This window comes from Rhea pennata, chromosome 5 (genome assembly GCF_028389875.1).
Source record: "Rhea pennata isolate bPtePen1 chromosome 5, bPtePen1.pri, whole genome shotgun sequence".
NCBI classification, from domain to species: domain Eukaryota; kingdom Metazoa; phylum Chordata; class Aves; order Rheiformes; family Rheidae; genus Rhea; species Rhea pennata.
Genome location: NC_084667.1, coordinates 52073503 through 52087353, shown reverse-complemented (window position 1 = coordinate 52087353; position 13851 = coordinate 52073503). Strand labels below are relative to the sequence as shown.

Here is a 13851-nt window from a genome sequence, read left to right as displayed (position 1 = left end):
AGGACTTGTTTCTCTTGTTTCTGAAGCACCTGCGGCCTACCTTGTCTGTAAATTAAAATGTCTGTGAGATGGATCTTGCTGAGCTTAGTGGTATGCTCTTATGTAAAAATCAGTATGCTGAATTAGCCTGTTTTCCAGAGTTCTATGTTTGTCTGTCCATTATACTTTGTTAATGCAAATCCAGAAAATTTAAGAAAACTTTAATTGTAAAAAAAATCAACATATCATTAATAATTAAGTTAAAGCCATATATAAAAAATAGAATTACATAGGTTGGTTGGTTCACTGAACATAGATAGCTTTGACATTACAAGAAAAACATTTATTATAAATTGTATATGCTGCAAAAATAGTGCTTTGCAGGTGCAGTGCATGAAAGCTGACTGTTACATGACAAAAAATATTTGCAATATGTGATTTGTCCACTTTAATATGTTCAGCTATCATAATGCCAATTAATATGCCTTAGAAGTCATACAAACAAAAAGCTGATTAGGCATGGTAATTGCATGCCATGTGTTTTGTAAAATTTGGAGAAAGAATTAGTGGGATGATGATAGTTCCAAAAACCTTTACAGAACATTACCATTGCATTAGAAGTATGAAATTTTTTCTTTTTCCTTGTATTTGTCAGATCCATAGCATGTTTTTCCTGACCACTTTCAGATGTGCCTTTCTGCTTAATCATACTTCAATACAAACGGCTTATGGAAGAGTTTGCCAGCCAATGAATTAGAATACACTGACCTATAAATCAGGATACAATGAAATGTGTGATGTTTAATAACAGAACTGTACAGCAGAGAAAAATTGTTTCTTTCATTTCTCAAACGTGAAGTAGGATCAAACGTTCGTTAGCTTTTGTCATTATGCATACATAGGAAGTGCTCTGTGTATGCTGAAAGGGCAAACAATTTTGATAAGGATCTGGTCAGCTAGTTTCAAAGAATTACAAGCAGAAACTGTCTATGAAGTATAGCCTAGTAATTGTTGGGCTTACTTGTGTTTTCCTGGGGGACGCTGAGCTTTTGTTCAACATCTAGAGGGTGTCCTATTTTTTGTGCCATGCTTAAGAGCATAAGGAGTTGGTGATTTTTAAAGACTTGTATTCCTCGGGTGTTTTACCTAAAGATGAGCCTTCGTCCAGAACTGTGAGCTGCTTAAGAAACTTGCCCCCAAATTCAAATTGTTCAGTCAATATCTCAATTGGAAACAGGGTCTACGTATTCTGATTTTGTAGAAGTTCGTTTCTTTTTCCTGAATCTTAGCATGTGGCTGAGTTATTTCTGTCAAGTTGGAAAAGATGGAAAAGAAAAATACAGGGTGGTCTTTAGTTTATTTTTCTTTAAAAGGGTAATTGTGTGTGTGCAAAGGGTAACTGTGTATGTTGGGAGGAGTGTGTGTGTGTGTGTGTGTGTGTGTGTGTGTGTGTTAGTTCTAATCAAATAAATGCTAGTACAATACCAATACTCAAATTCCAGCATGAGCTGGGGCTTTGTTGTACTGTGTAGATACACATACAGAGAAACTCCATACCAAAGGTGTAGTTTAAATTCTTAATCTGGAAGTTATATATAAAACTTTGCAGAAATTAAAGGGCTATGATATAATAAGAACAAAAGAGATGAAATTTGGCATAGAGTTTGAATGAGAAAATTTCAGGCAGCCAGTCAAAAAAAAATTTTGAACAGAAGTTCTTTGTTGATAGTCAGGATGTTCTAGTTAAGGTTTAAACCTTAACAGGCTGAAAGAGCTTGTGCAAATTCTGTGGATCCCCTATATTCAGAAAGGCAGAAGAGATTTGACATTTTCAGTACTTAATTGGAGATATATGGGGAAGATATTGGGAAAATCATCTTACAACCAAAATTTTCAATCCCCTTTATACACTATAAAGCTACCGTGTGTGTGTGTGTGTACACAAGTGCACGTGAAACTTTCCCATTTTGCTTGTCCACCTGTGGAAATGATGATCTGCTTTCCCTGTCCAGTCATTACCAACCTGAGAAATACGAAACCAGGGCTATAAGCTAATGTAAAGCCTTATGTGCTCACAACTATTTTTTTTTTAAGGATTTTAAAATGCAATTATATAAACTAGCATAAAGCATTCTTTTTGGTCATTATATCAATTTAGCTGAAATTGAAATACAAAGTTATTCAAAAAGAGAGTTTATAATTTAAGTGTAAATTACTGTGATTTTTTTGTGTGTAAAAATATTGTATTTCTTAAATTTCTTAAAGACTGGACTGTTAATTCTGGTGCCCAGATCAAATGCTTTGAGTAAGTGTGATAAATCTATTTAAAGTTTGCCTCCTATTTTAGCTGGTTTGTCATGAGTGGCATGTATTTGTATTTGTATCTATTGATGAAGTAAATAAATATAAAAAATTTTTATTAATCATTGAAAGGAGGCAGACTCATTTCCCATGGAAAGGTAGCTATACAGAATGCAAATCAACTGATGTAGTTGACTGTTTTGGTTAAGGTAAGTGGCACTCAAACTTTATAAAATTGAAGTTTAGTTTGTCATAAGAAGTAACAGTAGTAGTTGAGTTTTAAACTTAAGTCTTTATTTTCTCTTAAACACATTTCACAAATTTCTGCATTATAACATAGGAAAAAACATGTAATCTTCAATTTGGTTTTGTAAGCTAGTTTTGTATGGAAGAAGAGTGCATGTGACTAAGGGGTTTTCTTAAGTTGCTCTCAGAAAACTGATGTTTATTTTATGTAGAAATCATTTCCATCTTACTGAATGGTGAAATAAGTGCTTTCCATTTTTTGCATCCGTGAGTCCATTAAACCCTGTTCTTGGATCTTTTTCTCTCCCCCCCTCCACCCTTATCATTTTCTTTCTTTCGCTTTTTAGCCTCTGATACTTCCTCATCTTCTCTCTCAAGAACAGAGTCTCCTCTCCAACTGTTTGTATCTTCTCATCTTCCTCATCCTCATCCTAAATCAGATACCTTTGTCTGGCCCCATGCAGCCTCTCCATACTGTGACCAAGTTCCTGAGCCCTGTGCACCTTCTCGCTGTAAATTGGTTTTCTCTTCCTGACGGATGTGTTAGTGTTTGTTGTATATTTCTGATAATCTTCCTAACTGATAAACAGTGTTTAAAACAATTTAACCTCCAAAGGATGTTAGTGAAATCTGGCTTTTCAGATGCACTTGATTAAATATTTAATGTATTTTAAGACATTTGGCAAATAAGTAAAATAAATTGTGTTGTATTGATCCCAAAAGACACAGAGTTACAAATATTTAATTTTCTGTTCTCATGACTGTGACAGAAGACGATAGCTGTTTGGTGAAAGATATTATTGGCCAATAGTACTTTGTAGCACCTATCAATATTTTCCTTTTGGCACTTCAACACCAAGACTGCTGCAGCGCGCAGTGGATGTTAGCACTGATGGCAACTTTTGCCTAACAAGACTGTCTCTTCCACATGATTTCTTTCTTATCCATGCTATTTTTAGTAACTTAAGTTCAGTGCCATGATTTGAAAGCATTCAGCTAATTGCGTACAAAACCTTCCCTGTGGTTGGGAGCCTTCCTTCATGTGAAGGAAAAAATTGCATGAAATATCAGTGTGTATTTTCTCATCATCGAGTGTATTGGTATGATTCTGAGGAATTATGGTTGTGAAAATCACCTTTATCCTCCTTCAAGTCAAGAGCGTCTCCCTTCATTAAAACAATGCTAATTTAAACACACTGTAGGATTAATTCCCATGTAGTTGGTATACAACTGTACAGTAATGCTACCAGAGTAGCTCAGCTGGCAGGGTAAAATACAGATAGTTTTCCAGATATTTCTTTTTAATGCCTTCTCACGTCTGATAAATTATCCTTCACTCTTAGCTTTATACATAAAATGGTTTCTGTCACTGTGTTACTTTAATCCAATCCAAAGAAATTCACTTTTGATGCTAGCTTGAACTGATATCATGTCAATGACATCAGTTCCTAAAGATTAAAAAAAAAAAGCAAACAAAAACTAGAAAACAAGTCTTTTAGCAGAATTTCCTCATTAGAGTAGCTAGCATAAGACTAGAGTTTTGAAAATGTTAGTTCTTAAGTGTATGTAGGTTGTAACTGTTTAAATTTGTGAAAGCACTTCCTTGAGACTTGAGGAGATCTGTTGTTCTACCGAAGTTCAACGAGTTGAAGTCTGACTTTCATCTTGAAGCATTTGAATAAGTGATTAATTACAGGTTGGGTCATTTTTGCGCTGAGCTTGCTCAGGTCTAGTCCCATAAACGGTATGTCCCACTCAGCATTAAAGTGCTTGTTCCTTGACGAGGTGGAAGTTAACAAGAACTCGAGGATGGAGGAAACTGGAAGAATGCAGGAGTCCAGCCCAGACTGCATGACAGAAAGCTTGAGGTTTCCATTTTAGGTGAAAGCTGCTATAATCTCAGGGAAAGGAATTTCCAAAATATGCATGAGAAGATGTTGAACCGTAAGAAACAGATATTGGAGTCCTTTGTATGGTGTAAATAATTTATGAAAGTCAAACTTCTCCATCTTCAAATAAGTAGAGGTTTGCCTGGATACTTGTAGCATGTTAGTATAATTATTAGGGTTGAAAAACTCAAGCTCTTTATCTTTCTCTTTTTTTCTGGGGAAAGAAAGAAAGAGTGTATTGTATTATTGGCTTGACTTTCAATTTATCTTGAAAAGGAACATGATTTTAGAGGTGAAGCAAATGTTCTTTGAAAATATTTGTTGTAAACAATCACCTTATTAAAAATTCTTGTCTTTTGTAACCTGTAAACCTGATTTACAGTTTGAAGATTATCAGAAATCTTGTGGCTTTCTTGAAGTTCTTGGATTTTATATATATATATATATATATATATTTTCTTTTAGTTTGGATTTTAATTTGTGGTTTGATCTGTTGTTCAAAGGCAATCCATCAGATGCTTACTTTCATGGGGTTTACTCCCTTTTTTCAGTTTGTAAGTAGTATTCACTGTGCAGTTCTATTAATTTCTTAAGGACTTAAATCACCTTTTCCTTTACCACAAAATGTACATGCTTTGTCCATCAACAGTGGAAGTTTGATAGCCTGTAAAGCAAGGCTGATGCTGTTTGCCCATTCAGTCACCCCAAGGGCTGTAATCTTACGAGGGCTGAATGCACTCAACTAACACTTGCATTTAATAATTAAAGAGGCAGTATTCATTTCTAGAGGACTGCAAATAAAGGTATATTAGGAAGGTGTTGTATAACACAGTGGCCAGCTGCCAGAATGTTTTATTACAGAAGTTCTTATGCTGCTGCCGTAACTAAGCAGTATATTGGTCTAGAATGTAACATTACAACATCTCTCCTGAGTTGTAGCAAGCTGCTGCTTTCTCTTGTACGAGTTTGCTTGTAGAATATCTCTCTTAAGGGCACATTCTTAATGAAATGATGAGAAAAAGCAGTATGATGAGGATAAAAAATATAGGTCAATAAAAATAATTGCCACTTTAACCAAGGTGCAAAATAACATTCTTTCTCCCTAAAGAGTTACATCATGAAGTTGGATGTTTAGCCCTGAATAATAAATTGTGAACTTTCTTTTACATTCATTGTTTTACTTTTTCACAGATTTCTATCAGATAGCACATGAGACCAGTTTAATTAAGGAAGGAAAAGTAAAAGGTGCTGTATAACTGCATGTTTGACAGTGATGAAGTACTGAAAGCATTCTTCAGAAAGCTAAGAGGATGCTCTAAAAATGCGATACCTGACTAGTAAGATCGCCCTGTGTAACACTGTTCCAAAAGATAGGCTAGCTTTGTAGTCTGAGTGTGAAAAGTATCTCAGGCATATTATGAATTTGATAGGAAAAATGTTACTTTTGGCTGAACCTACCAATGTATTGTATTAAATACATCATTTAGGTGATATATTAGTCCTGCAGAAGGTACTGCCTCTCTGTGTATTGTACGTTTGCTTGTTTTAGCACAGTTCTCTGCATGTTGCACCGTTAATATTTTTCCTGGATGCTTTGTGTGCATGTAAAGCTGAAAATTATGGGTTTGTTTTCTCTTTTATCCCACACGAGCATTTCTTGTAAAGCTTTCTTTTTCTACATAAATGTTGATACATTGATTAAGAAAGGTGATAAATGTGAAACTTTCTAATAACATGCATTTTATGGTATAAAGGGAAAATCCTGTTTATAGTGCTTTTATCAGGTGATATGAATATGTTCTATGAAGGATGTCAATCCATTGTTTTTTCCTATCTTCAGAAGGAAAATCTGGTGCACATAGCAAAGTGATCTTTTCCTCCAAGGATGCACAGTGATCAAGTGCAGCTAGTCTATATCTTAGTTCCTGTACGTTGGGCAACGTTATATTAAGACATTATTTGGAAATGACCAAGGCAAAAGTGAAAAAGTCATCATGTCGTTAGTATAAAAGACAAGGATTTGTTACCCTTTCTATTTACATAGGAAGGCTCATGGTATTTAAAACAATGATTTTGTGCAAACTTTCTGATGATGCTCATCTTAAGAAAAACATGAAGAGAAGTAAATTGAAAATATTACTGTTTGCCAAAGTTGAACCGTAGGTCCATCTTGACAAAAGAAAGAACTTTCCATTGTTTCTGTGTGAAACTTCTTTACTTTTTGGTTCAGTTGCATTTGCCCAAGCCTGTTGGTAGGTTTTTTATTTGAGATGACTGAATTGAAACATTGACACAACGATAGGTTTTTGCAATTACCGTGTTACTACAGTGAGTAAAAGCTCTGTAAATTTTGGACAAATAGGAATAATAGGAACTTGAGTGGATAGTTACAGCTAGTGTACTTGGGAAAGGCTATTTTGATAGGAAAATTAAGACATTCTGTCACACTTTGCAGTGTGTGATATAATTGGGATTCCAAACATTAGTCAAGATGTCATTTAATAAGTGAATTCTAGATCTTGCAAATACAATCCATTTTTCAGCTAGCCCTTTTAGTATAAAAAAGCATTAGAGCAAAACTAAACAAACCCAAGGGAATAGCAGAGATTCATTTTGGTGATGTATTACTGCTCCAGACCCCATGTTTTTGTATTTAAAAATAAATGCTCTTTGCTGCTGGTGGTATTTTGAGGGAATTCTTTCTCGATTCTCAAGTTTCATACTATAATAGCAGGTCTAGAAGGTGTCCAGGAAGAGCGTGGGTGGGTGGGTGTGTGAGAGAGAGAGAGATGCAGAAAAGTTTCGAACCATAAATTACTGTTACTCTGAGTGTTTGAAGGGAGCTACAGCTGAGTGAATTCTAGCAATAAGTGTGAAAGATGGGTGTGATTGAGGACTTCTGAACACAGACCAAAATAAGAAAAGTCTAGGTACGACTGGAAGAGAGCAGATCTGATGACAGAATAGAGCAGGGAACCAGCAAATAAGTAACTGGCAGAGCAGACTTTGAGGCTTGCTTTTTACCATTAGTTTTCACAGACCACTATGCATTTTAACCATCTTTAATTAAAATTACTATAAATTCTACTGTTAGTATGTGATTATAAAGATCTCAATCTGGAAACTTCTGACTTAAAACAGGGAATTGATTTCTCAGAGAAGGGAAGGGTTGAAGAAAATGTGGAGGAAGGGCAGAATAAGCTTTTAATAGACAATGTTGACAGCTTTCAGGAGACTGCTTTAAATTATTTTTAATTGTTAGCAAAATGAAAACTTTGTGTTTTAAAAGAAAGACCCAGAAGTGAGTGCAATGACAACCAATTGTGGAAATACCAAAGAAGCATTTAGAAGTTCTTGGGTTAGAGCTGTCTGCATGAGTGCAGTGTACCTAAAAGATACTTAACTTCGGTGGTGTAAAAGGACTACTGTTATGTTTAAATAAATAGATAAAAGTACCAAGTAAAAATCTAGAAATGCAATGCAGTGGCTGTGTTGATGAGATGTACAAGGCTGTTCTGGAGGTCATCTCTCATCCTTTTGGAAAAAGCTGTGCATGGCACTGGGCTTGATAGCTGTCTCTCAACTGATACCTTAAAGAGGCTCCAAAACCCCCCCAAACCACTGCACTAATCCTTAAATTCCCCATGCTTTTAAATAAAACAGAAGCATGAAAGATTTCTAAAGTTGGAATTTCCAAACAAACCTGCTGAAGATGACACTGAACTTCTGCCTAACATTGTTCGTTTTTTTTTTTCAAACCTAAACACAAACAAACTACTTAGTTGGCATGTTGTTCAGAGACAGTGAGTGTTGATAGAACTGTAGTACAAAAAATTAGTTACTGATTATGTTGAATAATCTTTAGTTTGAATTTCTAAAACAGTTAAGTAACATGGCCTGTCTTAGATTTTAAATTATTAATATTCATGATTATTTAAAACACACTTGTATTTGTATCAGCCATATTAATTTAGTGAAAGATAAGAGATAACAATTTCCTAGTGGTTTGATTGAAATAAGGATGTTTGCAGATCTTTTGTTCGTGTGTGTTTTATTTGGAGAATTAATTGCTAAAATACTTTAAGTCATACTTTTTTCTTGAACAGGAAATATAAACCATTTTAATAAAAATATTTAGTGAAGTGAGTTTTTAATTAAGGGACTGCTTTCTGCCACTTAGAGCAAAATCTGGGATAGGGATTAATTACCATAGAAAGCACTTGGTAACCACCCTGTTTAAACTTCAGTAGAGACAGCAATTCTTTTATGGCTCACAGAAATTGTAACATGGTATAGTTCTCTATGTCAACTTCTCTGTTAAAAGTTTTAGTAGTATATTATTTTAACACTTTATAATCAAGTAATAGAGACTTAAAATCTGACAGTACACTCTCTGTATGAAATAATTGGTGGCCTGATTAGCTAGACATAGATACATGCTTTATGTAATAGAAAATACAGACACTTATTGATACTAAATTGAATGTTTGCCTTTTAGAAGGAGGGGATTAGATGGTAGCCTTTGTGTCAGTGAATCGCACCTTTTCTTTACAAATTCTTCTGGGGAGATGAGGAGATTCCTTCCTTGTTAGTCCCTAGAAGTGACAGGCTGCTGTGTCATGCCTTACAGAAATGGATGGCAGTCAAGAAACTGCTGTTTAACTAGTGCTCATTTATGTACCTCTGCTGGTATTTTTCTTGGAATAAGCTCCATGTTTTTCTCGCTTAGAATTCCCTTTTATATTTCTCGGGAACTTAAGCTTTAAAGATAAGGTGCATAAAAGCTTGAGTAAATGTTTGGCTGTGGTGCAGTGTGGAGTTTGAGATATTTCATCAGCTGGTAAAAGAAGGCAAATATCATGGCCATATACTGTTTCAGATCCTCAAGGCAATTCTTTGTTCATAGTGATATATAAAATACAAATTAAAACACAGCTGAACATCATTGCTGATAATGTGCAGTGCTTTTTTGGTTTTATTCCTGTCCCTTCTTGTTCCCATCAGTTAAGGGAAACAAGATGCACACTTGTAAACAAACTCCCACTTCCCACTGGTCTGTGTGCTGGGATTTCCTTCTACTTCTCTAGTCTGCTGGTGTATCTTGTCACATTGATACTCAGATGACAAGAAAGAGTGTAGCTTAAAATGCTCAAAGTATTGATTTTAAAAAAAAAGGCTAAGTACTCTATCAGTTTTTGGATATCCAAAGTACAGTACTTATGTAAGCTTTTTCAATTCTAGCGCTTTGAAAAAGGCAATATTTGCCAATGAGATTTTAATCTCACTTGTAAATGCTTCATTTTAGCAGAATTATACTTTTCATAGTATGCTTTGGAAGTATACTTTATGGAAGCGTGGGTTTTTTTTGCCATAAGGCATTTTAATTCAGCCTTCTTGATTAGCTAAGGTTTACATTCAGTGCAGTTTAATTTGTGTATTTGTGATAGGGTATGTTGTGATTATCTTGTATATTTTAGTTCTCTCTTTTATTCTCTCTGTTATTAGTCTTAAAATAGTCCCTTAATTGCACTCTGTGAAAAAACATAGCAATTACTAACATCAAAGTGCACGCAGCAAACTGAAGATTACAGTATACAATACCATCAGAAACCCATTTTTGGATCATACATTACCATTAAAAGAGATGTTGAGTTTAACAGTGAGTATTTGTGGTGGCTACTGAAAACCATGTCAGGTACAGTTACCAGTGTTTGTTAATGTGTTTTAATACACAATCTTTCAGACCAGTATAAAAGCTTTCATAACAGGGAAAATTAAATTGACATTTCAAAAGATTCCTCCAAAATAATACATTTAAATTAAATCTAGAGTAAAAAAAAAAAAAATTTCAAGCAAAAACTCTTATGAAAAAGGTTAAGAGCAAATGTTTCATGTAGCATATATGGCATATATTCTTTCTCTGATAGTATTTTTTTATTATTTCTACAGGTTCAGTCCACGCCACGTCAATAGCAGCGTCCAGAGTGGAGCAAGCGTTATCTGAGGTTGCTTCATCTTTGCAAAGCAGTGCCCCCAAACAAGGTCCCCTGCATCCTTGGATGACTCTGGCTCAAATTTGGCTTCATGCAGGTACTGTGAAAGTAAATTCCTTCCTTCCTCTTTCCCCCCTTTTTTTACTCTCATTGTCCCTTCTCTTACTTGCTAGCCTAAGAACTTGCAGAAGTCTGTGCGTTTCATTGAGAATCTGTCATCACACATCAGATTAAACCTGGACATCTTAAGATGCATTCAAAATTCATCATTCTTCTACGTTTTCAAATACACTTTTTTAATTCAGAAAAAAAGGCAATTGATGTGAATGGAGTTTGCTATTTATTTTATTTTGATCTAAAAGTTGTGTTTTCTTGTCATCAGATCAGACTTAAATATTATGGAATTCATTAATTACATTAAGAACATATCGTGTTTGGTTCTTATGAAATAATTGTTACTTTTTTTCTCCCTCTTCAAAATGCTGACATTAAGCTTTAACTGCTAAATAAATGTTAGGTCTTGAGATAGTGCGTATGACAGTTTGCTGTACAAAAAGTATCAATTTCTCGCATGATTAAAAAAAAGGGGGAATAAATATATTATTTGTTTATATAGACTGAAAGAGACTGCGTTTTATTTATAGAAAGAGAATACATGTTTGTGGTGTCGTCTTACTATATTTCTAGTATATACAAGTATTTCTATAGTGGAAAAACAATAGCTAAAGCTGCTGCTATTACTTGGTAGTGCTGACTGGACTGGAAAGGTACCTGTCTGAGGTGGTACGGTGTGCACAATATGCGTGATTCCTCATTCTCAAAAACTGGCTGTTTGCTTCTGTCCGTTTCAGGAATGCTGTTTTGGAAACTGAAGGAGATCTATGGCAGAGGCAAAAACAGAGTGGGCCCAAAATCTCTGCCGGGCCTCTGGAATGGCACAGTCAAGTGCTGTTTTTTAGCTACTTGTGCAAAACTGTCACGACTGCAAAAGAGGAAATAATTTGTACCTATTACTCATCTCTATATTTTTCCTCATTAAGTGACTATTTCAGTGTTTATAATTGGCACAGAAAATATTTTTGTTTATTCTCTTTTGTGTATTTTGGAGCGTGTTTCTTGATGTGTTTTTGCTAATATAAAGGAGAGATACATATAGTGGCACTGAGGCAAGTTGGGAAATGGAAAACACATTAGAGTTACTCGAGTGTGTAAGATGTTTTATGTCAGATGAAGCCGTAGTTTGATAATGCAGCTGTCACTGGTTGAGTCATATCTTTCGTAGAACAAAGCAACACTGTGTCCCGTACCTTTAAAGAATTTAGTCTCTGAAGTACTTTGGGCATCTTACTATTCCTAAGTTTAGATGATTTAATTCCAGTGGATAGAAAAAGATGTTTGTAAGATTATTGGACAGAGTTACTGCAAGTAGAAAAGATTTATCGTTGAAAATAAACAACTCTCCAAGTGTGACAAAAAGAGTTCAGCATTTTACTTTTGCGCAACCTGTCCATTGCAACTGTGATAATGAGCTGTTCAGTTCTCTCTCTTCCACCTTCATTACTGTGTAACACCCATCACCGTTTTTCTAAGTGTTGAGTGATTTTAAGTGAATTTGATATTGTTATGCTGCTTCTAGCCTCAAACTAATTGTATGTCAGAATCACAAGTGGCTAGTGCATAGAACTTTAATCAGAAAATGATGATCCATTGTATTCTTAAACAGCTTGAAATGTGCGTACTGCATTTGCTCTTAATATTTATATCAGAAGGGTGTAATTAAGAAATCACTCAACATTTATTTGGTGTTGTAAGTATTTTTTCATTATATTCACTCTACGGTGTGGAGTCGTTATGCTTTTGCTAGAATCTTTAATATAAATGGCAACCATATGTTAAAATTCTCCAAGATACCAATGATCTGGTAAATCCTGCTGAGCTATCCGTTGGCAAGAGTTGTATCTTTTTTGTGAAGTGCTAGAGCACTGAACAAATAGTGAAGTAGATGAACGGCAGAGCTCAGAGAGTTGTGATCAGTGGAACAAAGTCTAGTTGGAGGTCTGTAGCTAGTGGTGTCCCTCAGGATGAACACTAAGTCCAGTCCTGTTCAACTTACTCATTATGGATGAAGGGAAAGAATGCACCATCAGCAAGTCTGCTGATGATACAAAGTTGGGAGGAGTGACTGAGGGCTATGCTACCACTCAGAGGGACCTCGGCAAACTGGAGAGACGGGCACAGAGGAACCTCATGAAGTTCCCCTCTACTCAGTGCTAATGAGGCCACATCTGGAGTACTATGTCCAGTTCTGGGGTCCCCAATACAAGAGAGACATGGAGCTACCGGAGAGGGTCCAACGAAGGCCTACTAAGATGGTTAAGGGACTAGAGCATCTCATAGGAGGAAAGTCAGAGAGAGCTGGACCTGTTCAGCCTAGAGAAGAGAAGACTTGAGAGGAGAATCTTGTCAATGCATATAAGTATCTAAGGAAGGGTGTAAGGAAGATGGGACCAGACTCTCTTCAGTGGTGCCCAGCGACAGGATGAGAGGCAACAGGCACAGACTGAAACACGGGAAGGTCCATCTGAATCTAAGAAAAAGCTTTACTGTGAGTGTGACTGAGCACTGGAACAGGTTGCCCAGAGAGGTTGTAGAGTCTCCATCCTTGCAGATATTCAAAAGCCATCTGGACAAAATCCTGGGAAATGTGCTCTAGGTGACCCTGTTTGAGTAGGAGGTTGGACTAGATGATCTTCACAGGTGCCTTCCAACCTTAGCTGTTCTGTGGTTCTGTTCTGTGAATAAAACTTGTTCCAAGAAGCATAAAAGAGTAGGGTTTTTTTTAAAGGTGTCTTCACCACTATAAATGGGTTACTTGCCTAGAGAACAGCCATAGAATTACTTAACACCTAACTTATAGCACATGTTCTTTAAATAAAAGTGAAGATTTACCATTGAGAAATTGCTTCTTTTTTGAACCTCATGCCACATCTAACTGTTTGACTCTCTGTACAGTTGGGTGGCATTTCCCTTCTTTTCTAGAAGGGGAAGAAAATCTTTAAGATGATTTAAGTAGCTCTTAAAATATAAAAATTGAGAATTATTCCTCCTGTATTATTGAGACATAGCAATAGCTAAATTATGAGAATAAGTTTTAATACACACTAAATTTAGTAATTATTTTTACCCAGACTGTAATATGTAACATAGAGAGAGAGAAAAAGAAAGAGAGAGAATGAATTAATACTTTTCCTTATGGATATGCACTGTCGTTCTAGCTGTCATCAGTGGTGAAGCTGTAAATGAGCACGGCATTCAGTCTAAAAAAAATTTTTGATTTTGAATATAGTAACTTTCAGGCCTTCATTTCTGGGCATAGAGTGTAGTGATGGAAATGTAGGCTTATTTTAAATATGAAAGAAAACCTACTTTTGTAATTCAAATGT

The 13851-nt window shown here is 35.5% G+C and overlaps 1 protein-coding gene across 5 annotated transcripts in view; it reads left to right on the top strand.

The window, feature by feature from the left end:
• Positions 1-13851, top strand: part of TTC7B (tetratricopeptide repeat domain 7B) — a 140244-nt gene that overhangs the window by 96579 nt on the left and 29814 nt on the right. For 2 of the 5 annotated variants that reach the window (XM_062577172.1, XM_062577169.1), the window contains 3 exons: positions 2874-3038; positions 4919-4969; positions 10365-10505. In XM_062577172.1, the coding sequence (XP_062433156.1) occupies positions 2874-3038; positions 4919-4969; positions 10365-10505 (357 nt within the window). The remainder of the gene's footprint in view (positions 1-2873; positions 3039-4918; positions 4970-10364; positions 10506-13851) is intronic. The other 3 variants (XM_062577173.1, XM_062577171.1, XM_062577174.1) reach the window with 3 other exon arrangements.